The sequence below is a fragment of the Pogonomyrmex barbatus genome, unplaced genomic scaffold (genome assembly GCF_055798465.1).
Source record: "Pogonomyrmex barbatus isolate J1 unplaced genomic scaffold, ASM5579846v1 scaffold12, whole genome shotgun sequence".
Lineage (NCBI taxonomy): Eukaryota > Metazoa > Arthropoda > Insecta > Hymenoptera > Formicidae > Pogonomyrmex > Pogonomyrmex barbatus.
The window spans coordinates 6,649,968-6,673,862 of record NW_028297108.1 but is presented as its reverse complement, the minus strand read 5'-3'; the positions used below and the strand labels follow the sequence as shown (position 1 = coordinate 6,673,862).

At 36.8% G+C, this 23,895-nt stretch overlaps 3 protein-coding genes across 5 annotated transcripts; 1 reads left to right on the top strand and 2 right to left on the bottom strand.

Moving 5' to 3' along the window:
- Window positions 1-6,721: 6,721 nt before the first annotated feature.
- On the top strand, window positions 6,722-9,442 carry LOC105431234 (testis-expressed protein 10 homolog). 2 transcript variants are annotated; one of them, XM_011645290.3, is made up of 6 exons: window positions 6,723-7,062; window positions 7,198-7,356; window positions 8,146-8,353; window positions 8,424-8,655; window positions 8,817-8,971; window positions 9,309-9,442. In XM_011645290.3, exons 1-6 carry the CDS (start codon window positions 6,862-6,864, stop codon window positions 9,410-9,412), a joined length of 1,059 nt encoding a protein of 352 aa, XP_011643592.1. In that variant the 5' UTR covers window positions 6,723-6,861; the 3' UTR covers window positions 9,413-9,442. The 2 variants fall into 2 exon arrangements, with proteins under 2 accessions (XP_011643591.2, XP_011643592.1); XM_011645289.3 differs by having other exon boundaries at window positions 6,722-7,062; window positions 7,198-8,353.
- A 177-nt stretch (window positions 9,443-9,619) lies between these two features.
- LOC105431233 (polyamine-transporting ATPase 13A3) lies at window positions 9,620-18,750 on the bottom strand. 2 transcript variants are annotated; one of them, XM_089071431.1, is made up of 18 exons: window positions 18,139-18,750; window positions 16,175-16,317; window positions 15,535-15,602; window positions 15,281-15,448; window positions 15,083-15,150; window positions 14,726-14,992; window positions 14,356-14,560; window positions 14,091-14,289; window positions 13,842-13,953; window positions 13,502-13,691; window positions 13,142-13,342; window positions 12,821-13,006; window positions 12,352-12,729; window positions 12,115-12,256; window positions 11,874-12,022; window positions 11,558-11,780; window positions 11,374-11,455; window positions 9,620-11,222 (listed from the first exon to the last, which is right to left on the bottom strand). In XM_089071431.1, exons 2-18 carry the CDS (start codon window positions 16,188-16,190, stop codon window positions 10,178-10,180), a joined length of 3,699 nt encoding a protein of 1,232 aa, XP_088927557.1. In that variant the 5' UTR covers window positions 16,191-16,317; window positions 18,139-18,750; the 3' UTR covers window positions 9,620-10,177. The 2 variants fall into 2 exon arrangements, with proteins under 2 accessions (XP_088927557.1, XP_088927556.1); XM_089071430.1 differs by having other exon boundaries at window positions 16,175-16,302.
- Window positions 18,751-19,611: 861 nt separating this feature from the next.
- Window positions 19,612-23,696, bottom strand: LOC105431232 (uncharacterized). Its single transcript, XM_011645287.3, has 2 exons — window positions 23,537-23,696; window positions 19,612-23,379 (listed from the first exon to the last, which is right to left on the bottom strand). Exons 1-2 carry the CDS (start codon window positions 23,564-23,566, stop codon window positions 21,628-21,630), a joined length of 1,782 nt encoding a protein of 593 aa, XP_011643589.2. The 5' UTR covers window positions 23,567-23,696; the 3' UTR covers window positions 19,612-21,627.
- Between the last annotated feature and the right edge of the window lie 199 nt (window positions 23,697-23,895).

Below are 23,895 nucleotides of genomic sequence, written 5' to 3'. Positions count from 1 at the left end.
CTGACGCATCCGACGCCGAAGAGCAGAAAGTCTCTCGCGCCGGTGAGGATCCTCTTCCGTTTGCCGGTAACGGGCTTGCTTCCTGCCTGCGATGGTGCCGAGGAACTACGGGGACCACGACGACGACGACGACGATGTCGATCACTGGGGACGACGGGACGATACGGGACGGATTGGTACGACGACTCGACGACGTAGGGGATGATGACGGCGCGTAGCGGTGACGACGACGACGGTGATGATGACGACAGAGAAGACAGGGAGAAGGCATCCTCGCCTAAACCCCCCATCACCAACTACCGGTTGCCGGCACCTCAAGATCGATCTCACCCAAGCGATGGATCGCCGTAACCGACCGGTGGGCGCCGCTCGTAGTTTCGGCCATTCGCGCTCGCTTTGCTTCCGCGTTCTCACGATCACCCATAAACGCGTTTCTTCATACGTATATATACATATATATATACATATATATATATATATATATGTGTGTGTGTGTGTTTGTGTGTGTGTGTGTGTGTGTGTGTGTGTGTATTATATATATATATATGTATATGTATTTTATATAATTCTAAATATGTATCTTGGGCTATTCACGTTCTCTTTCCCTCCATGCGTCTCTTTTTCCGCCGGACTCCTTTTGAATACCGTCCTTGAGCCGGCCTTCCGCTCGTTCGCGCGAGCTAATCCGAGCGGGTCGTTGAACTTGACTGTGTGTGCACGCTTTACTTCGCTACTCTAACCCCTTTTTCTCTCTCTTTCTCTCTCTTTGTCTTTCCCCCTTTCTCCCTCGCTCTTCTCTCTCTCTCTCTCTCTCTCTCTCTCTCTCTCTCTCTCTCTCTCTCTCTCTCTCTCTCTCTCTCTCTCTCTCTCTCTCTTTCTTCCTCCCTGTCACGCCGGCTCCTCGGAATGAACGAAGCGGCGACGTCGCTCGCTATCGACTAGGGTCTTCTCGACTTTCTCGGACACTTCCTATGTATATCTAACTCTTCACTACGGCTAAGATCCCCGGAATAATAATGCACCATTTAAAAGTCTGGCGCGGCTCTGGTGTGCCTATGCTCCGACTACGGGCACGCTCCGCCCGTAGCGACCCACGCGCGCTCGCGGGTACGGTCCCTCTGTTCCTCTCCGGTTATCTTCTCCGGATGATCGCCCCCGGTGGTCCACCGCTTCCGCGTGCGTAAGATCCCGCGACTCGTCGGTTAGCAGGACTCGTCGTCGTCGTGCCCGCCTGCGGCATGCGGCAAACGTCGCGGGCCCGTCCTGACCCGCGCGAATGACCCGCGCGAATCTGTCACCGCGAACCCCGTCACCGATGACGAATACCGTGCCGTGGCCAGAGCTAATCGCATCCTTCCTCGTCGTGCGACAGCGACAATCCGACAGAACCGACGGTAATCCGCGTAATCCCACGTATACGTTCGCAATCCCGTCTCGACTCCGGCTTCCTCGACGCGTTCTCCTTTTCCTCCTCTTCTTCCTCCTCCTCCTCCTCCTCTTCCGCCACCTGCTCTTCTTTCCACTTTGCCCACTCGCCGTTATTATCCTGGTCCGCCTCTCTGGCTGTCTTTCTGTTACGCGACGACAGCAGGAAGTCAGCCGATGTCATCCGCGATGAACGCCGGGAGCGCGTTCGTAGAATCCTCTCGTAACGACCGAAGCACGCTTGTCGGAGGCGCGCCGGACACTGAGGGGCAACCACCACCACTACCACCACTACCGATACCGGCACCACCACCGCCGTACCAGCGACTGTGAGCCGGCATCAGGAACAGCAGCAGCAGTAGCAGCAGCCAGCAGCAGCACCAGCACCAACGATAGCCACCACCACCATCACCACCACCACCATCACCACCACCACCACCACCACCACCACCACCACCACCACCATCACCACCACCACCACCGCCGCCGCCACCACTACACCACCACCAGTGCCACCAACACCACCACTATCAACCACCCACTACCATCGGCGGTGTCGAGCGCGACCAACGAGATACTGTTCACCCACCCACCGCGATATAGGTACTACAACGGCCGACTAAACTTCTCGGTAACTTTATATAGATGGTCCCTTATAATGCGATAGCTCTTCGTGATCTGCCGCTAGGATATTTAAAGAATTAAATATCCGTTGCGTGTATCGCGCGTAAACTCATGAGTATGTAGGCTCTCGATGATGACAATGTGCGGGCGCAATTCAGAATGACAATTTAAGAAGAAGTGGAAGGTAGGAAGAGAGAGAGAGAGAGAGAGAGAGAGAGAGAGAGAGAAAGGGAGAAATAAGTTGATTAGGTCAGTTTTGTTACATTTAGCCGAATGTGGCATGTAGACATTCGTACTTTCGTCAACTTCCAAAAAGAGACGAAGACATTAAAAAGAGGAAGAAAAAGAGGAAGACGAAGGGAGGAATGATTACTAGCACGTGACTGACCGTGTGATATCGCGGACAGTTCGCGTGACATTGCGATGATCTCGGCGTCATTAGCGACGTCAAACCGAATCGCAAAAGAGACGGCTGGTCGGCGCAAACGGGGGACCACCTGTTAGGCGCCAGCGGTATATCACGGCGAAGAACTCGCCGATGATAAGATAACGCCCGAGTGGAAACGGATGACCAATTTGTCCCACCCACGCGATCGCCACGCAAGACATTTATCTCAGGATCCTCGGGAGTAAGGTTCACCATAGATCTTCACTTTTGTTCGCAAAAACGATATCGCCCGCACATATTTGTAATGTCGCCGATTGTAATTGCCTTCTGAGAGAGGAGAAAAATTGATGTACGTTCTCTACGACCTCCACTTGGAGAACAATCGCCAAATTTATTTGCCATGGTATATTCGTAACGTATTCGCCCCGAAATTTCGATAGTTTTAGTTCTCTAACGAAAAAAAAAAAAAAAAAAAGAAGATAAATCAAATCTGTAACGCTATTCGCGTACAGCTTCATCGATATTTATCGCTTTTTTTTATTACAGCCAGCAGATGCGATTTTACATTTCACATTTCAAATAACCGAAAGCTATATATAATTCTGCAGTTCGTTTCTTCAATTATCGTAAAAAAAATTGAAATTATTTCAAAAAAACATTTATCGTTTATCTATTAAATTCAGACAAGTCTATCCAGTTTTAAAAGATAAAAAGAAAAAAATTACGATGCTTCTCCCCAAATTAAACTATATGCATGCAACGTATTCCAAGTATTTTGATTAATCGAATTATCTTCAAAACCATATGATCTCGTATTAAATTTTATTCAATCATTACGACGAACGTATCGCGCTGATCTGATATTTCGCAATACATCAATGCACAAGATAGGTCCCTCGGTCGCGCTATATATACGATTGCAGCGAATCTGAAGAAGGATACGACAAGGTTTTCGGTCCTTCGAAAACCTTCGACACGACGAATATCTCGGTATCACTAGATAATGCATCGCATCGCATCGCATCGCATCGCATCGCATCGCATCGCATCGCATCGCATCGCATCGCATCGCATCGCATCGCGGCACCGAAACGGCTGATCCGCCGCTCTCTCGCGACGGAGGGAGAAGGCAAAAAGGAGACGCCGCGAGAGAAAAGGGATAGAAAGAGAAGCGAGGTAGCCGTAAGCATATTGATCAGGAGACAGTAGTTGGCCGCATGCCACGTGGTGATGCTACGAGAGGCGCCGGCCTCTCTACCTATTATGAGCCAAGGCTCCTATCTTCGCGTTTCTTCTTTTCCCCGCGGGATTCACCCCGACGCTATCCGCCGTTGTCTTTCTCCTTTTCACCCCTCCCCCCCTCGAGTGGCCCCCATCTTCCCCCTGTTTCTCCATCCTGTTTCTTCGGACAGAGAGCCTTTTTAGCCCGCGTTATTTTACCGCTCTCCGCTCTCCTCTTGCTGCGTGTACTTTATCTTCTTGCTTCGTAAGGACTTGTCTTTATTCCGAACGCGATGTCTAGAATTTGCCGTATACATAAATGAATAATAAATATATCTATATATTTATTTATTTATTTATTTATTTATTTATTTACCTGCACATACGCGAATGAATGCGTGTGGCCCGTTTTGGCGCTTATGCGAACGCAGTCACGCACACGGAGCCTACCCTCGGTATCTTTCTCTTTCTGTATTTCTCTTTCTTCCTTCGAGTCCGCAATTTCTCGACCTCCTGATCAGGAGCGTTAAAATTGAGACGTCAGCCTAACAAGCTCACTCGCATCGTTCGAGCGCAAAGGACATCTCCATTCCACCTCCTCTCCTTCTTTCGCGAGCGAGCGGGCGATCTCTCAGCGGCAACTTTAAGAGAGGAAAAGAAAAAGTTGAGGGGAAAAAAAAAAAAAGAAAAGATCGAAGGGGGTCCTGTTAAACGGCCGGCTCGGCAGAGAGAAAGGAAACCGCCTTCTTGGGTGGCCACCGGTTCCTCTCGGTCAACCCCTTATCCCCTTTTAGCGATCATGTCTTATAACATCGTCCTCTTGTTGGTCTTTTGATCTCGCGGGATTATTATGATCTGCCGTTCTGTAACGTAAAGTCGATAATAGAATTACCTTTAGCGTATATCGACGCCGAGTAAACGGTTATCTCGCGCGGGTTCGTCCAGGAAAGGTTGATAACGTTAAGCAAGTTAACGCCGTAAAACGCTATCGAACGATGTACCTGTAGGGTTGCTTCTATTATGGTGACTCGTTCCCTTAAGTCCTATTGCCGTTAAAGTAGATTTTAATATGACAAAATGATCCAATCATGATGGACTCAACACTTGCAATTCTAAATTAAATAATAAACAATTACGCTAAATATATTTGTACTTTTATATGCAGTTTTAAGTATACTAGAACATAATACGAAGCAGGCACTTTGCAATTATTGCACGAACATGTGACTTATTTCCTAACATTTTTTTTTATATTTCATTTGATTGATTTTCATAGTAGAATTTTTCTATTTATAAATTAGTTTACCTCATTTTCTCTATCACGAGAAAATGTGTATCATAAATTATGATATACTTAGTACATTTTATCACTAAAATTAAACAATAACAGTTTTAATAAAATACTATAATAAAAACTTATAAAAATTAGCATTGCAAAAAATTTTGTAAGATTGCGAATGTAAGACATCCTTTTTTCAATCAAAGCTATTATAAATAAAACAATTATTTTATTATTTTACTTTTATCACAGAAAGAATAGTTTTGCTGAAGTGTTTAAAAATTGAAACATTAATTTAAAAATAATTTTGACTCATCAAAATCATTTAATATGCTTAAGCATAAAATAATACTGCAAAAATTTTTGATATTTCCACAATCAATTTAAATATCCTATGGAAATATTTTGATGACTAAAAATAAAATTATTTTAAAGTACTTTAGCAATAATATTCTTTTTATATTCTTCTTTTAATATTCTTTTTATTATTGAGTGCTAATTATTTATAAAATAATTAATTACAATAAAAATGAATATTGGAAAATTTATTTTGTAGGCTTAAAATAAAGCTAAAGAAGAATATATAATTTTATGTAAAAGTTCTTTTAATGTCACCAACAAGTATATATATATATATATATATAGTAATTTAATCATCAATTTTAATGTAGAATGGTAATTAAGAAATTAAAAATACAAATTAGATAAAAGTCATTGAGTGTATTTAGTGTATTCTTAAATTAAAAATAATATTATTCCAAAAGTTTAACATTTAATATACAAAAAATATTAATATTTTTTATAATATAAAATATTTAAGAAAAAATTTTATAAATATAATAAATGTAAATTAAAATATACAGGATGAATCTCAATGGATGTTCCAATCTTTACCATGGGATAAGTTACCAACTGTAATCCATTTTCAATCCATGATGGTAACTGCTTGGATCGAATATATTTTACAAATATACTTCTTACAGAAAAATTGCATAATTATATTTTTCTATAAAAAAAGTATTTTGCACAATATTTTTATCTAAATATAAATATAATAGAAAATGAAAAATAATAACAGTGGATTTCCACACCACCCTCGAGGTTCCACTTTTACGTGTTAGATTTTTTAAAGTGGACCTTCGCCTGGAGCCATATTATACCACATTTTTTTTTACCTATTTTTCGGTATGTAAGGCTCAAACAGATATTGCAGTCATAAGAGCACGTAAATAAAAAATCACATCAACGATCGTGCGCAACATGTCCACAATCTATCATTAGGCCTGTTCTTTTTGGCTGAACTGGTTGTATTAGTTCACAGTTTATTTTTCTTTCTTACACTGGAAGAAGAAAGATAAACTCTGAACTGGTGCAGCCAATTCAGCTAAAAGGAACAGACCTATATTTTCACTTTAGCATGGTTGAGGGGAAAGTCCCGTTAGCCACAATGAGATAGCACACATCCACACACATCACCGCTGCTTAGAAATTTTCCAATAGATTACCAATCAGAAAATTTTAATTGGCCAATCAGCATTGTATCGAATCCCTCTCGTTTTGAGCATGTGATTGATCCACTGGAAAATTTCTAAGCAACGGTTGATGTGAGTGGATGTGTGTTACTGCACTGTGCGCGAATGGGTGACACCCGTTTGACCACGTTCCGATTGACTACTAGCCACTCACAGCGCTTGAACAGTGGAAAAATTCTAGGCACCGGCCTCTGCGAATGGCTAGTGATCAATCGGGACGTGGTCAAACAGGTGTCACCCTGCGCGAATGAGACCCACCCCCTTCTCAGGAGCCGGAGCTGTAGCCTTTCTCCTGATTTTTAACCTCTAATTGAGCAGATGTCACTTTGCAACTTTTGTTTAACATTATTGTCGTTTTTAGACTAATACGATATATAATCTACTTTGAAAATATGGCGAAAAATCATAAACGTTTGAAACGTCTAAAATCAGAGAAGGCAAAAGTAAAATTAAAGGCTAAGAAGTCTGTTAACCAGATACCAAAGAGTTTGAACATTACGAATACATCGTTTAAAGTAAAGAAGATACTATTACCTGAACAACTAAAGCATCGAGGTGAAACGGAAATCGGTATTTGCAAATCGAACATCAATGTATGTAAAGTAAATTTTTTATCTTTTCATATTTTTTTATAAATCAATTACATGATTAGCGTCACGTGTATTCAGTTATTTAATACACCAAGGTTAGAATTTTTATATTATCGTTAATAATCTATTTTCTTCTAGGATCTTTTAACGCGTTTTCGGCATTACAATTCAACTGTAAGAGAAGATGCATTGAAACAATTAAAAAATATCTTGTTACAAAATTCAAAATCTTTACATTCGCAGTTGAGTTCTTTATTGCGTGGTATTGCAGCTTTATCTCTTGATAAAGAGAAAAATGTAAGAAGGAGTTGTTTTAATGCTTTGAATGTTCTTCTTGGCCTTATCTCGAATGAACAATTGTTACCCTTACGTGAAGTTGTAATCTCTTATTTGAGTTGTGCCATGACCCATATTGATCCACGTATAAAAGAAGATTCTTTACTTTTCTTAGATGTGCTTGTACAAAATTGCAATAGTGTATTAGCAAAGGATAGTCATAAAATATTACCTAATTTTTTGGGTATGATATGCAAATTACATAATGAAGCTGGTCCTGATGCTAAATTGACAACAATGTTAAATTCCAAAAATACTACTGTAAAATGGAGGATTAAAGTTCTAGAACGTTTAGCTAATATATTTACCTCTGTTGTCAACTATAGAAAGTTTTATAGAAATACACATTCGAATCCACTTTCAGCTACAAAAACAAGAACATATACCAAATATGTTCCCATTTACAGTAACAATATGACTCAAATTTGTGAAGTTAATCTTGATATAAATGCAACAAGTAGCACAGAAGAAATTTTACCTATAAAAGAATTCGAAAAATATGTAGGTTTATTAATGCCATTGATGTTTGATATTTGGCTTGAAGTATGTCCGGATGAGAAAGTTGAGAGTTACACTGAGATTACAATTTCCAGCGAAGCAGCTACATTATTGAAAAATATTGTCATAATTATACAATCAATTATAGAATATATTGATACATTAGATCGTGATAATTGCAGTGTTATGCATATAAAATATTGCTTCAAAAATAGATTTCATAATACCTATATGAAGAATTTTCTATCAAAGTTTCCATATGGGGAAGTAAAACGATCCGTTAGCGAATCAAAAAGACGTCAGGAGGATTTTTCTCAAGTAGTGTTCACAGAAAAATGTCTAGTGCAAAACTTAGGTCTTTGTCAAATACATGTATGGTTTACATCTCTGTTTGATCATACAGAACGGTTTTGTGCACTTATCAAGAATAATTGCGAATCTGTTGCGACATACTTGAATGGTAAATAAAAATTATTATTATCTAATTGTTATTGTACATCGAATTTTTTTATGGAACAATTTTTTTATAGGTGTTATTGAAAATTCGTGTGACTCGTCTGCGATACCGCAATTGACTAATCTTTTGAGAGTTTTATTTTTGAAAGCGAGCCCAGTTTGGTACGTCAATTGTATTAATCTGAGTCATACTTTACAATTGATTATTGAAGCATCTTCTAGTTTGCCTAACAAAGAGTTACAATCGCGTTTGTGTTTAATTGTTGGTGATATTATGTTGGAAAACAACTTGAATGAATTACACAGGTAATTGTTTCAAGTAGAACTTGTGACAGTGAATAATTTAATATTTAATTTTTTATAGAGCATGTATTTGCAAATATCCGTTAATATGCAATGACAAATTATATTAATTAATGAGTGAACGAATATCTCGAATTATATTCATCTCCTGATCTGTTCAACAGAGAGAAAGTATTCAAAAACTTCGTTAAAATCTTACCGAGTTTACTTCTAAGATCAAGTATAAATGACGTCACAATTCGAATGATCAGTCAAATAGTTCTACGTTTTAAGGATTGGATCCAGGAAGAATTAGTAGCTAAACACGAGGCTATTATCGGTAAGAAATATAACTTTACACACTATTATTCCAAAGTATTTATTCAAATTCTATTTTTCTTAATAGAATAATAAAGATTCCAAAGAATAATTTGAAAATTATTTTTCATTTTTAATTTTTAATCTTTTCATAATATATATATTCTAGATTGAATTTGACAATATTTATTTAAATCAATATCCTCTGCATATATAAAGAGAAAATATAACAGAATAAAAGTTAAACATGTAAAAAAGAAATATGTAGAGGTATATAAAATAATACTTTTGAGTGTTGATATGATTAAACGTAAATCTTATTTGTCGCGTTTGTTGTATTAATGTTTTATTCCTTTCAGAAAATGCTAAGAAGATCGTCATTCTAAATTCACATGATGATAGACAATCGAGACTTATGATATATAATCTATTTTACTTTATAGATTCACAAATTTATTATTAAATTAATAAAGTGATCAATTTGAACAAGAAATTTATTCTTTTTTATATTAAGCACATATCCTGATAAATTTTCGTTAATATATTGTACAAACAGTATACATAAACATTTATTACATTTTTATCTTGTATCAAAATATTCGTATACTCATGTACATAATTTATAACTTAAATGTGTGTCATACATTATCACTAAAATGAAACGACAAAATGGTATCTACTATTTATGTTTATTTATCACGTAGATGCGACATTTCTCTAGAGTAGATATTGGATGCATAATTGAAGTCTTTTTCGAATAACTAAATATCTTTGACATGTTACAACATAATACAACTATAGTACAGCAATATTACATGACATGAATTCATCGATATTTTTGTAAATACTGTCTATATATATTATTGGACCATCTACACTAATTAACAATTACATTTAATAATAACGAAACACATGCAACGTTAATGTATTATTTATATGATATAATATTTATACAAATATTTTTTAATTATAATTCTGTTTTTCTCTTCTATCTCCTTCTCTTGTTCTTTCAAGTTTAATATATAAGGTGTCACATTTTAATGAAAATAATAAGCTGTACATCTCGTAAACTTGATGTACAAAAATATCGTTGCTCGTTTCTATCCATTAAAACAGAATAAAACGTACATAATATTCGAATATTCTGTACATATTTGTCAATGCGAATTTTTATGTTTGTAATTAAAAAAAATAATTGAAAATGAATTCATTATGCGAGAGATTGTCATTATACTTGATCGTTTATAAAACCAAAATTTTCGAATCCGTTTTCTTTGATCTGTCCACTTTGTGGCTTGGTTGAATTATTAAAATCATTGACGTTTTGATTCGAAACTTCAATCGGGTGATAGCTGTTTGGTGTATTTTTCGCAATATTCTGTAAATTATCTTCTTTTCTCAGGATAGATAGTGTCGATAATTGTTTCTTAAATTTGGACCAATTTTCACAGTTCTTTAATTCATATTCTAGCCTGACATAGCATTTCTTGGATTTTTCTGGCTTGTATAATTTTCTCCTTAAGGTCTCAAAGACACGCTCTATCGCGAAATCTTCAACGAAAAAGCAAATGAGAAAATTGATTAAAGCGAGCGCTAGGATAATTATCTTCCAATCGTAAGAAGATGGTAGTACAGTCATTTCGAGTGCGTTTTTTAACCACTCCGCAGGGTAAACTGTAATATACGCGCATATAATCGTTAATAAAAATAAGGAAAACATAAACGCACCGTTCGTATAGATCGCGCGTCTATAGGGTTTCCCCCGTGAAAATACAATCGCTAACGTGATGTATTGAAACATGGAGATACAAAAGACAGAGTAGTTTTCGTAACACGCATATACAGCCTTGTCAGTATCGTTAATCCTGGTAAGATTAGCTGGTTTATACCATGAGAATTGCCGAACGCCGTGATATGCTGTTGCTTGAAAAATGATCATTACGAGCATGTGTAGCGTTAGAGATAAAAGCGGAATGAGGCTTAGTAGACTGGTCATCGGTGCTATCTTGGATAATTTTTTCTTATACGCGTGAGTCTTACCGAAGAAAAAGGCAAAGTTGATAATTAGACAGATATCGATAAATAAAAATTGTAGATCCGTCAAGTTCGAATTTATGGAGTACAGTATTATGACAGATAAGAATTCAGTGAGAGAATACGCGACCATAAATTTAAAAATTCCAAATGACGTAACTAAAGCAGCGCGTCCTTCCCTTATTACTTTTGGGACGCAACTTATATCGGATATCTTCGAAGTAAAGGGGCTGGCCACACTGCAAAAGAGAATAATGAAAATTATTGATTCATAAAGAAGAAAGAAATAGCAAGATCAAAAGGACAGCAGACAATTGAACGAGTAATGGATAAAATATATATATATATATATATATATATATATATATATATATATATATATATACTCACCTGGATTCCGCTTCGGAAAGCGATATACCGACATGTGCAGCTCTTAACGCTCCGCAATCGTTGGCGCCGTCTCCGCACATGGCTAACATCGTGTACACAATATTTTTCATGTTATATTTGTACTTGGCACGTTTATCATACATATGTTCGCATTTCCCTCTGCATTTTCGAGACATTTACGTACCTACGTAATAACCGAGTCGCATTAGCTCCACAACCAATTGTTGCTTCTGATCGCTGCTCATTCTGGCGAATATCGCACTGCGTACGCAAACGCGGTCCACAAGCTCGGGATAATATTCCCGCATCACGTGCCACGCGTGACCCGTTAAAGCAAATCTGTAATTGCAATTGGCTATACCACGTTCCACATCTTTAATCGTTAGTACTGTCGAGTGCTCTTGACTCTGCGAGAACAACACGTTGAAAAATATGTTAAATCCTATGTATAACTATTCCGTTCGAAAAAAGAGAATTTTTCGAATCAATTAGGGGTTTACCAATTTTGAAGATCGAGATTGAACATTGAAAGTTAGCTCTGGATGATCTTTTTCCTCATTCGAAATTACGGTTACGTCTATAAGTTGTTCCTCGATCGAAAGTATTCCGCATTCTCTAGCGACACTCATCGCGGTCTGAATGTTATCTCCTGAAAATGAAAAGTCAATTCCATTATGACGATGCGAATAATAATAATAATTACGGAGAAATTTATATTGACGTCTGATATATCGTTTGAACCTGTAATCATCACCACGCGTATGTTGGCTTCCCTCAGTTCAGTAATCACTGGCGTCGTCGGTCGTTTCAAACGATTTTCCAAAATAATTAATCCCAAGAATTCCAAGTCCCGTTCAACCACATCACGAGATAATCTCAATATCTACGGACATATACGATCTTTAGGAAATATCACATAGAGACATAGAGACGTCAAAATCGTTCATTTACGAAAAGGAAAATCGTGCACGTTATTACCTCTGCACTGCTTTTGGAAATTGTCGTCCTACGACCCATAGCTATCACGCGAAATCCCTGTTTCGTAAATTGCTCCATCACGAGCGAAATGTCACTCGGTACAGTTTCCATTTTGCTTAGATTGATTATCATCTCGGGAGAGCCTTTCGTATAAGCTCTGAAATCATCTGATCCTGATGCATGTACAATCACGGACATCCGTTGTAAGGCACTTGAAAACTGATAACGCTGTATTATACCAATCTCCGTGATTTCATTCGCATTTTGCGTCAAACTTATGCTCTCCGGTGGCCTCACGATCATCGACGCTATCACATCATGTTTGTCTACATGCACGCAATCTGAATCTTTTAATATCCATTTAGTACTTTCAAACATCTGTAACGTGTAACGTGTCGTCACGATGTGTCGTATCGAGACGTCAAATTGTAAAGCATGATCTTCGATAAAAGTAAAAGCACTGCCTTACCTTTGCATCCAAAGGATCTCCGCAAAGTTCTCCGTCGAGAAGTGTTAAACTATGACAAACTAGCATCCCTTCGAAAAGGGGATGATCTTTAAGTTTGGGTACATCCGTCACGGCTTCGCCGAAGAAGCCGTTCGAACATGGTACTATACCCCACATGTCCAATCCATCCTCGGTCAATGTTCCCGTCTGCGGACACGATGTCAAAGTGAGAAAAATGAGAGAAAGTACAATCGTTGGCGTAATAGTATCGAATTGCTCGCTTGTCCCGCGACCACGTGGCTGCGACATTATTCTCCTTTTCTATCTTTCTCTCCCTCTCACCTTATCGAAACATATGCAATTTATGCTGCCGGAAACATTTATAACCCTGTTATTAATACAATAGATTTGCGCACGTTTCAATCTCTCTTGAGCGTACAGCTTTCCTATAATCATCGCGGCTGGCAATGCCGGTGGTACGACTATCGTAATAAGATCTAACGCTTTTATCACTGTGTCCTGAACTTTCTGTCTCATCGAAACCTAAATTATTTATCGTAATATTATTATTATTATTCTTAATTGCTACCGTGGATATCGATCTTTTATCTCTTTATTAACAAGTTAATCAAACAGATAAATGATACAAGTATGAAGGATACAAGTATGTATAAATATTTGTTTGAAGACGTTCGAGATTACCTTAAGTATTACAGTATATATGCAGCCACAGATTGCGATAAATGCCAAGATGCCAATAAATTTATAAGAGTCTTTATCGAATTTGAAATCTGTTGGAGGTGGATATAGTATAGCGGCGATTAAGGCACCTCTGTTAGTTAGAAAACCAGTTTTAATTACTCTTGCAAGAACTGGTTGATCGCCATGGCACCTACGGAATATATTGTCTATTGATTATTCATAATTAATTATAAATATTAACAGCTGCAGAGAGAAAAAGAGAGAGAGAAAGAGAAAAGGAAGAGAGAGAGAGAGAGAGAGAGAGAGAGAGAGAGAGAGAGAGAAATATTACATTTCGTACCTAGTTTGTATTATAGTGGTGCCGCTGTACAATGTGTGGTGCGAATATTCTTTAGTGTCATACAAGGCATGATGTAATGGTAAAGATGTTTTCATTATTGGTACAGATTCACCTGAAATTGATCAAATAAATGACCTCTTCTTTCAATAAATGTAAACATGAATATGAAAAAAGAAAGACAGAGAGCCTTTTTTTCTGATGTTTGTTGTAAAAAATTAAAGTGTCAATATATAATTAAATTAATTTTACCTGTTAGCATGGACTCGTTTAATATACACTGGCCAGATAGTAGAACCGCATCGCATACCAAAGTCGCTTGATGTTTCGGTAATTCTATAACATCGCCGGGTACCAATTCCTTATTAGAGATATCCTCGAAGATACCAATGTCGCGAAGTACGCGTATACTTCCTGACGACGCAACGGTACCGCGTAGATTCTTTTGGTTCTAAAAATAATGTCATATTTGTTATGTCATAATTGTCTTGCAAGACATTTTCCTTTTTCTACGTACCCTACGCGTTTGCACTATAGAGCTCGTTATGCTGAACAGTGACATTAACACTATAGCAATGGGATAATAAATATACTCTTCCACAATCCATACGCACAAGGTAAATACTTGAAAAATGTAGAATGGATTTAAAACTTCGAGCAGTAGTAATACACCAATACTTTGAAGCGGTACAACGATATCGTTATTTCCATATACAATACGCCTGTAACGAAGATAAAATGACACAAGTGAAAGAGAGAACTCGCACTTTTAACGGCTTTAATACGTTTTCGTGTGAGAATCGACTCGTTGAACGTTACACACACACACACACACACACACACACACACACACACACACACATATATATATATATCTGGAAAGTCACCTAAGTAACTGCTCTTCCTTGGACAGGCCATTACTGTGCGAAAGGTGAAAATCGGAACACCGTGTACCATAGTCAAATCCCATGAGTCTCGAAAATATATTTGTCGTAGTGTCCCAGATATAACACTTCTTTTTGCACCAAAAAGCCCTGTATTCGTAAACCTCGCAACGTGTGCCATTTTCTAAATTAATTTTGAGTTTCTTGCCCCTTACTTTCTCTAAGAGCTCTTGATCGACGGTATCCAAAATGGCTGACAAATTTTCTGCACTGAAAGTGATAATGTAGTAATAGAATTAACCAATCTGAAATTCGTTTCATTCCTTTCATCGTCCTTTTAATATCGCATGTTAAATTTACCTTATGTCTTTAATAGAAATTTCGCTGACATCTTGTACAAAATATGACTTGTATCCTTGATAATCATCCTATTTATTATTTATTGTTATTATTATAGATAAAATTAATAAATATATGTGATTTAATTTTACAGTGAATCACAATGGTGACGATTTATAGCGTGTAATGTAATAATAATAACAAGTGGAGGAAACTTACGATCGCGAGTATTTTCGTTGATCGACTTAAAGCACATTTTCGATGAGTCGCATACAAATGTAACCGAGGATACCAATGAAAAAATAGCCGAATCCATCCGATAGACAATATGTACGATATATATGTCAAAGTGGTTCTGAGTGAACTTTTTTCGAATCCGTAAATATACTAAAATATCATATCACATATATAAATAACGCAAATTATAAAAATATATATGATTATAGATTTAGTGCAAAAAGATAACGATATACCAGATGTTCATTTTGATCAGTTTGAATTTTCTGCCACAAAATGTCTGACTTTTTGTTGTCGTTCACCCCTGAGAAAGAAATGACGTAAGTAAAGTTATCCGTAATGTATATCGATGTTTATAAAAGATAAATAATAAAAAAACAGTTCGTGATAATCTATCTATGTATATTATATAGATTATTTTTTTATGTTTTCTTCTCTATTGAGAATCTTATCTTCTATTTTATTGTGTAAACATAAAAATGCAAATGTGCGAGTTTGAAGATGAAAAATTTCAATAGAGAGAGAAAGAGAGAGAGAAGCTATAAATTTTTTTAGAAATAATTTCCTTACTTGCCACTCGTCGACATACACATTAAAATTATTTATAAAAAAAAATAAAAAAGTATAACGCGTTATAAAAAATATTTCAACAGTATATTATACAATGATATATATTTCATGAAGAAAAATTGCGTTGCTTTATATTCAATTTTCGCCGGTCTTTATTCGATTTTTTTATTTATTCCAAAATATTGTATATACTATAAAGACAGGGGCGACATACTAAAATATTAGAATATCGAAATAGAAAAAATTGACATCAAATACGGCAATCTACCGATCACTGTGTTCCGCGTTTTGTTCTTTCATACTTACCATTGGCATCGACCATAACTTCGACTTTGCTCGATTAAATTGTTCCGTACTTTCGACAAGTTCTCTTGTTACGATTCAATAATCTGTCACAAGACAGATTTTTTTCTTTGCCGCCAACTATGTGTCGCCTGTATAAGAAATGCCTGTATAAAAACACGCTTGTTTAAAGATTAGGGTTTTCGTACGTTAAAGACACGAAAAAACGTTTCGTCAACGTTGCGTAACAAAAAAGTTCTGGCGATATCTATTATACTACACATCTCTCTTATATTAAAAGACCGCTATCATCCATCTAGATAAACATTTTATAGATATGATTATTTGAAAATCGAGTAAGCAATCAAAGTAAGTATATTTCGTTTACAGCACGAAACGGATGTTGCGTTAATCTGCGTTACGTCAATTTATCACCTCTAATCTGTCCTTCTGCAAAGCCAATCACGCGATTGCGTTCTACCTCGATTTTCGCAATAGCTCGTAGGAGCGTGTATATTGCACATTGTAATTATGGGTAAGGGGATTGATACGCGACATGCGTGAAGCGTGTGTGAAAATATTGCGAGCGCACGCGCATGCGCGCGCCAATGCGTGTTTCGAAATTTTCATTACATTTTTCTAACGCATTTTTCCTAATATGATACAAAAGTAACAATAAAACGATGTATAAATGTATAAATTATAGTTTGTAAGTTTGAGAAAAATTAATTATTATCAAATTGCTACCGAGTCAGCACAGTCAAGATGCACGAATATTTAAACCAAGATGCACACGGTGCGAATATGCCCGATGATCCTTGTGTACAAAGTTGATAAATGATACGGCTCATCTAGTACAAAACAACTTAACTTTATCTGCGCAGATAACATTAATTTAGTTAATATTCCTGAAAAAGTATCTGTTTATCATATAATTATATCTCCGATATATGTGTACATATATACATATATTGCTACAAAAATTATTAAGTGAAATGTTAATTTTAAGCAATTTTGGCACGTGTAATGGATATTAAAGTATTATAAACATATTTAAAGAACAGATCAGAGGACATTCCTTAATCGACTAGATCTTAGGTATTTAATAAAATTCTTTTTATTGAATTTATATTTATAAATTTGGAATAATTACTTATATCACATGCAGTTATTTTTAACGGATTTAAAGCAGCATCAGCTTAAAGCTAATGAAATATAATGAAATTTAGTTTAATTTCCCCTTTAATAAATCGATAAGCAAATTTACGAAATCAGACACAATTCAATGTATAAAATCTCTAAACAGACCGTTAGACGTTCGAAAGAATATCTAAATGTCGCAACGAGAAGGATGTAGCATTCGAATTGCAAACGACCTTTCTCCTACAATTTATTCGAATCAATTATTTCGTATTCGTGTATATATCGATATTTGTGCCTTAATCCATACAGCACACTTTATCCGAAGACATCTTTTGGACGTCCCTTTAGAACATCCCTTGGAGGTCTGCGCTATGGTTGTGTATGGGAATAGAAGCGCGTATCAAATGATACCTCATTATTCGTACACGTATGATCTATTTTTTCTAGCTGAACTGGTGTACATTCGTTAACATGAAATATATTTGAAGTTTGACAAGAGCGAGATAGGAAGTTTTAACGCGGGATCAGGAAACAAGCTCAGGTCTGTTCCTCTTACTAACTAATTTCTTGCACGGTTCATCTTCATCCAACGCGGGGGAGAAAAGGAGGACAGATGAATTGTGCAAGAAATTCCATTGAAAGGACATGACAGACTTCTTATAATCTACACGTCTTGGAAAGATGCGAAAGATGCGCTCCAACTTTTTGTTCGTTCTCTTCTCTTTTTTATACAGAGACGTCCGTCGCGCACATAATGATCAATTACGGCAGCGGCGAGAACGGCGAGTGACGATAACGAATCAACATGATACAGACGCAGAAAACGTAGACACAGAAATACATACGAATGCGATACTTTTCGAATAGCTATCGAATATTTGTTCGATGTATTTGCCGCTTCCTTCTCCTCGATGGCGGCAAGAGCGGGCGATTTGGCGCGCGCGTGACAAGATACGCAGGCGCGCTCGCACGCCCTTTCGTCGATTTCAAGTCGATTTTCGTAGCGTCCGGAATTTTCGAAAATGTCCGTCGACAACGGGTCGTCGAGATATTCGGAATCGCAGGCGGGATAACGCGCACGGGTGTACTCGTTGATCGACTCGCTCGAGTGCGCGCGAGGCCGACGCGACACAGATTTATAAAACGACTCGTCCGCCGTCCGTCGAAACTGACTCGAAAATCTCGAGCGATCAGCGGCGGAACCGCGAGGCGGAAGCCACGGAGAGCGTCTCGTTATCGTCTCGTACGTCGGCGCAAGGTCAACGAAGTGAACTTTGGATGCTCCACCAGTCGAGTTCGTCAGCGACGAGCGAATTTCCACGACTGAATCACGACTCGGTGGCTCTGTCGCGGTTAATATTCTTTAGTAATATCTCCCGGCGTGTTCTTTTTTTTCCCCCCTTTCCCCCTCGCTGGCGTGCCTCGAGCGCATCGGACCGCACTGTCACGTGTCACGTGCTTACCGCAACTAAAAGGAAGCGGGAGCGGAGCGGGCGCGCGCGGCGTGCCTTTCGTGCCGCGTTACCTCGATTCGCGCGCGCGGCGGCCCCGCTCGACGCCCGCGCGGATAAGGTGCGATCAACTCACCCCTTCTCCTCTTCCATCCTCGCTGATTTCGACACTTTCGCAATGTTAATAGCGAGAATGTTTTCCCGCGGCGAGACGAGGACGGAATTACAATGAGGCTTTCGAACGAAATCCAGAGAGAGAGAGAGAGACAAGGTTCGAGCGAATTGTCAAACGTAACGATTGACGAGCGAAACGTTATTAAAAATACGTTTTATATTTTATCTGTCGTGTCGAATTGCTTATTCGCGAGATGAGGCCGAACGCGCCGGTATTTTTCGCGTTAATTGTTACACGCGTGCATTATCTCGCTGCGATTAGTTTGTATTTAGGTAGTATAGCGGTAAAAATCATTTGATCAATTACGAACATAACGGAATGATAATCTTCAGGTGACTGTCTCTGTGTTCGGGAACGCAACATTTTAATTCCAATCTAATTGTAATAATAATAATAATAATAATTTACGTAAATTCAGAAGATTTGAAAGATTCTCGGTCTTAAGTGCAAAATTGGAAAATGAATACACGAGATGGAGTAATTTACATCTGTATATAAGGAAATGACTTGAACACTATTATTAACTATAGTTATAAACGTGACGTAATTAGATCGAGCGTAAAACGAATAATATATGGAAAGAGAGGAAAATATTTAAGGCCATATGGTCTCTCTCTCTCTCTCTCTCTCTCTCTCTCTCTCTTATTAGTAAAAGAAAAGAGAAAGAGAATGATTAAGAGAACCGCAAGATATTCTTTTTCTCTCTTTCTTTAATTTTGTCTGTCATTAGCGAAACATCGCTGTGATATCAAGTTCATTTGATGACAATTTATTTAACAAGAGAAAAAGTCCATGCGAAAAAAAGATAAGGACGCACACATAGAAAACGCGCGCGCGCAAAAATCTAAAGCTACGAATATCAAGTAACTTTAAGTTTGTTTCCTATTTCTAAAATTTCTTTTCTCGTAAACTTCAAACATACATCTACTTTGTTTTAAGTATAATAAATGTATATCGGTACAATCATAGAAAACAGACCTTTTCAATTTACGAATAAAGATAAGCACATATATATGCGCTGTCGCACGAATGTCGTCGCAAGGAAATCGCCAATAATTTCGTTACGTAAATACACGTAACAATATGTAATTGTCGTTGGTTTTTACATCTTTTTTATCGTCTTCAGCTCACGCTCTTAAAACGAGTGTGAACAACATGGGTACACACGCACAGGTAGTGACAATGAATATTTCCATCTTGATTTAGATGGAATCGTTCATAGAAATATTAAAATTGAACATGGCACTGGAAAGATTCAACGTTCTGTTTGTCATTCATGGAACTTTCATTCAATATCGTTGAATATCGAGCGAAAAAGACGTAATGTAGAAATTTTGACATTGACGTCGTGCGTGTTGCGAAAAGGAATAAATATGTATATGCGGAATCACGAGATTAATTTTGATAAAACGAAAGGCAAAGTTATCGTTTTGCACGGAAAATGCCGTGCAAAACAATAACTTTTAATCCAGGTGCTACGATCTCCTTATCCCATATTTTGTCATCTGTAATCCCCCTCTCCTTCGTATATTTTTTTCGGTACGGTAAGCTCGATTGTCTCTTTATTAAAATAAACACGGCAAATACTATTTATAGCCGCATACGGTCCCGTACACGTTTGCGTAGATAACAAAACGCATAAGGATGATAACGATGAATCTACTTAAATTCTAGTTACAAGTTTATCGTTTATTGTTTCCAACGCCTCGTATTTCTATGTAATCACCTCTCTTCTCCGATACCGATTAGAAATCTATCGAGTTTGATAAAAATTAAAAAAAGAGAAAAGCATTAACGAGATCGATATAGTTGGCATATATATATCAATGCATATCCATTAGATCGACCTTGAGATGTATCCGTCCGATAATCCGGTGAAGAGTATTATGAATCATAATTTGTCCGAGTTATAAAATGACTATAGAGATTAAAGAGCGCGGCGACATACAGGTCGGTTATGTAGTTTGCAATCAAACAGATACGAATTAGATAGAGAAATTTCGTTTTATCAAGTTTTTGTTAGTCGAGGTATGTCGTAGCTAACGAATATTTTAGTTTTTCACGAATATTTCAGTTACAATACAATATCCGTCTAGTTATAACGTACCGCATACCTTATATCTATCGCATTACACGATCATAGCTATGCGCTTTGTCACACACTTTCGATAAAAACTTGGACATATATATATATATATATATATATATATACATATATATCACGTATATGCAATGCGCATTGTAAAGTTGTAATACATAATAGAAATAATTCACATTTTTCCTTCTACTGATTGAACATATAATATCTTGTTATCGAAAGCTAACGTGTGCTTAACTTTATGAAATGACCTTAAATGAATAATCTTATAAATTAAAAGATAAAGTGACAAAATATAAATCTGACAAACAGTTCTTTATCTGCAATAATTCTGGAATAGACGTATATTTCTTTTGCGCGCGCGTACTTATGTGTACATTATAACATTATAATACATTCTATTTTAACAACAGTTAATTCGACTTTATCTTAGGCATTATTCATGTAATATGTTTATACATCATTTATACATTGAGATTTACTCTTTATACAAGTTGTGTCGATGTACCGTGCATTCAAATTTAATTAGGCGTGACACACGACATGCAACACACGATACGTTTTTATATCGATATATTGATGAAAATATACTTCTTCTTAGCATTCTTCCTTAGGTTACAAAGTTGTTACTATCTACGTCCAATTGTGACAAAATTTCATCGTCTGAGTCATATTTATCATTGGTAAAATAACTTACCAAAGTTTTTGAATTTTTGACATTAGCTTTTATTGCTGACACAGTAGATTTCATGTTTAAATTTGAAATTTCATGTATCATACTATCATCAGACGAAAGACAATTTTCATGCGCGTGATGGTCCCTGAGAGTTTTCACATTTGTAACACATTTCTGTAAAGTCTGTAGTGAATTTTGCTCTTTTTTCTTTTTTTCTATTGCCAATTCTTCTTTTGTATTTCTTTCTTCTAAACATTTATTTTGTATTTGCAAGTCGCATCGCTCGGTCTTGTTAGCTTGAGAAATAGGTTTGGATAACGAATGATCAGGATAGTTCTGTTCTTTTAAAAAGTCACAGTCGGTAATAAAGAAATCATCATCAATATCCAAGTTGTTTGCGTCCATCGAATAATCGAAACGTTCGAACATCTTTTCATCCATAATTTTGCAACCTTCATCATTCTTTTGCCTACTTTCATATTTTTCATTCGTCAGATGTGATAGCGAATCATTTGCCATGTGAGATTTATGATTGGCGATAGAAGTACATTGATTCACGGAGGAACTAGTTTGCAGAGATAAATCATGATTTTCATCAATCTTTGACAATTCAGATACATAAATTAGTTTTGAAACTGGCTTACAACCGTCTCTATTTGATTCGATACTTGAACTACAAGATGAAATATCATCCATAAAAGATGTACTTATAATCCGACCTTTATCTGAATATATAGCTAGTAAATTAACTAGAGATATCAAAATATGATATTTATTTGTTACTACATTTGTTGTAATTTTTAATAATCCTACATCACGTAAAAAAATAACTATGTTTGGCTCTAATATACCAGGATAAGTTGACACAATGTTACGATGAATAGTCCCTTCTATGCTGTCTGTCGAGTCTTTTAATATAACAAATGGATCGTCATAACTATGATCTACGTAATCCAATATACCAGCTACAAATTTCACTTTCATAACATCACAATGACTAGCATTTGCTCTATTTTTAACAGTGGAAATCCTATAATCCTGCAAAAAATTGTTGGGCAAATCATTCAGTAAAAGTTTCCAAGTCTTTTCTTCAAACACATTCTTCTCATCTTGAGACTTCACCTCAATACATTTGATTACTGTTTCATTTTCAAATTCTTTAACACTATTTAGATAAGATCCATCAGAGATATCAACATTTTTCCTGTCTGGTATCAAGCCAGCTGGTCCAGGAAATATTCGAATCAATTTTATTTCTTTATCAATTCTTACATCAGTGACAGATTTATGATTCTTTTTTTTAGATTCTTTAGATTGGATTACTTTTGATATCGCATTCATCTTGGACTCAAAACTCTCTCGTGATTCTCTTTGTATATCTGTTGAATCTTTGTTTATCTCTTTTGCAGAGTCAAATATCTTTTGAGAGATATTTTTTTGGAAAATTTTTAACAAATTTCTTTGTGACAAATCGTTTCTATTGTTGGAAGGCATTTTTGCTGTATTTTTATCCACGATATTAACTGGAGCATCCGATAATAACTTTTGAACAAAAGTATCGTCCGTCGATAATGAAGCCTCACAATTGTCCAGTTTACGTCGTTTGACAATCGGTGTATTTTCTTTATTTTGACATGGAAGGTGGGATTTCGTTTTCGTTTCTTCTTCCACATTGTCAAAAACATCCTGGAATAGTACGAAGAATACACATATCAGTTTACGAAACATTGTGTAAGACATTCTATTGTCTGTCGCGCATGGACAAAGTTACAATGTACGAAAAGACACGCTAAGTAAATTAATCAGATAAGTTCTAAGAAGATCGTACAATTAAAAAACTCACGTCAAAAATCCAATCATCACTCTCGAACATCTGAGAGAAAATTATGTGCTACCTCACAGCAACTTGCATCCAGCACGAAACTATTCAATGTTGCCCGCGTAGTAGATCATTTCAGACTTGCAAACTTATCAACTGTTACCGACTGTCAATGGCTGCGTTCGAGAAAGAAAGCAGATCAGTGAGTGTTTAGTGATTCTTTATTATGATTGGTTTCTACGCTTAAGGTGGTATTCACGGTGCGTTCTTATATTTAAGATTATCTTAAGTAAGCTCATACAGTTATCCTATTGGTTGAAATATTATCTTAAGACGATCTTAAATATAGAGAACTGACTACGAATACCGGCCTTAAATTTAAC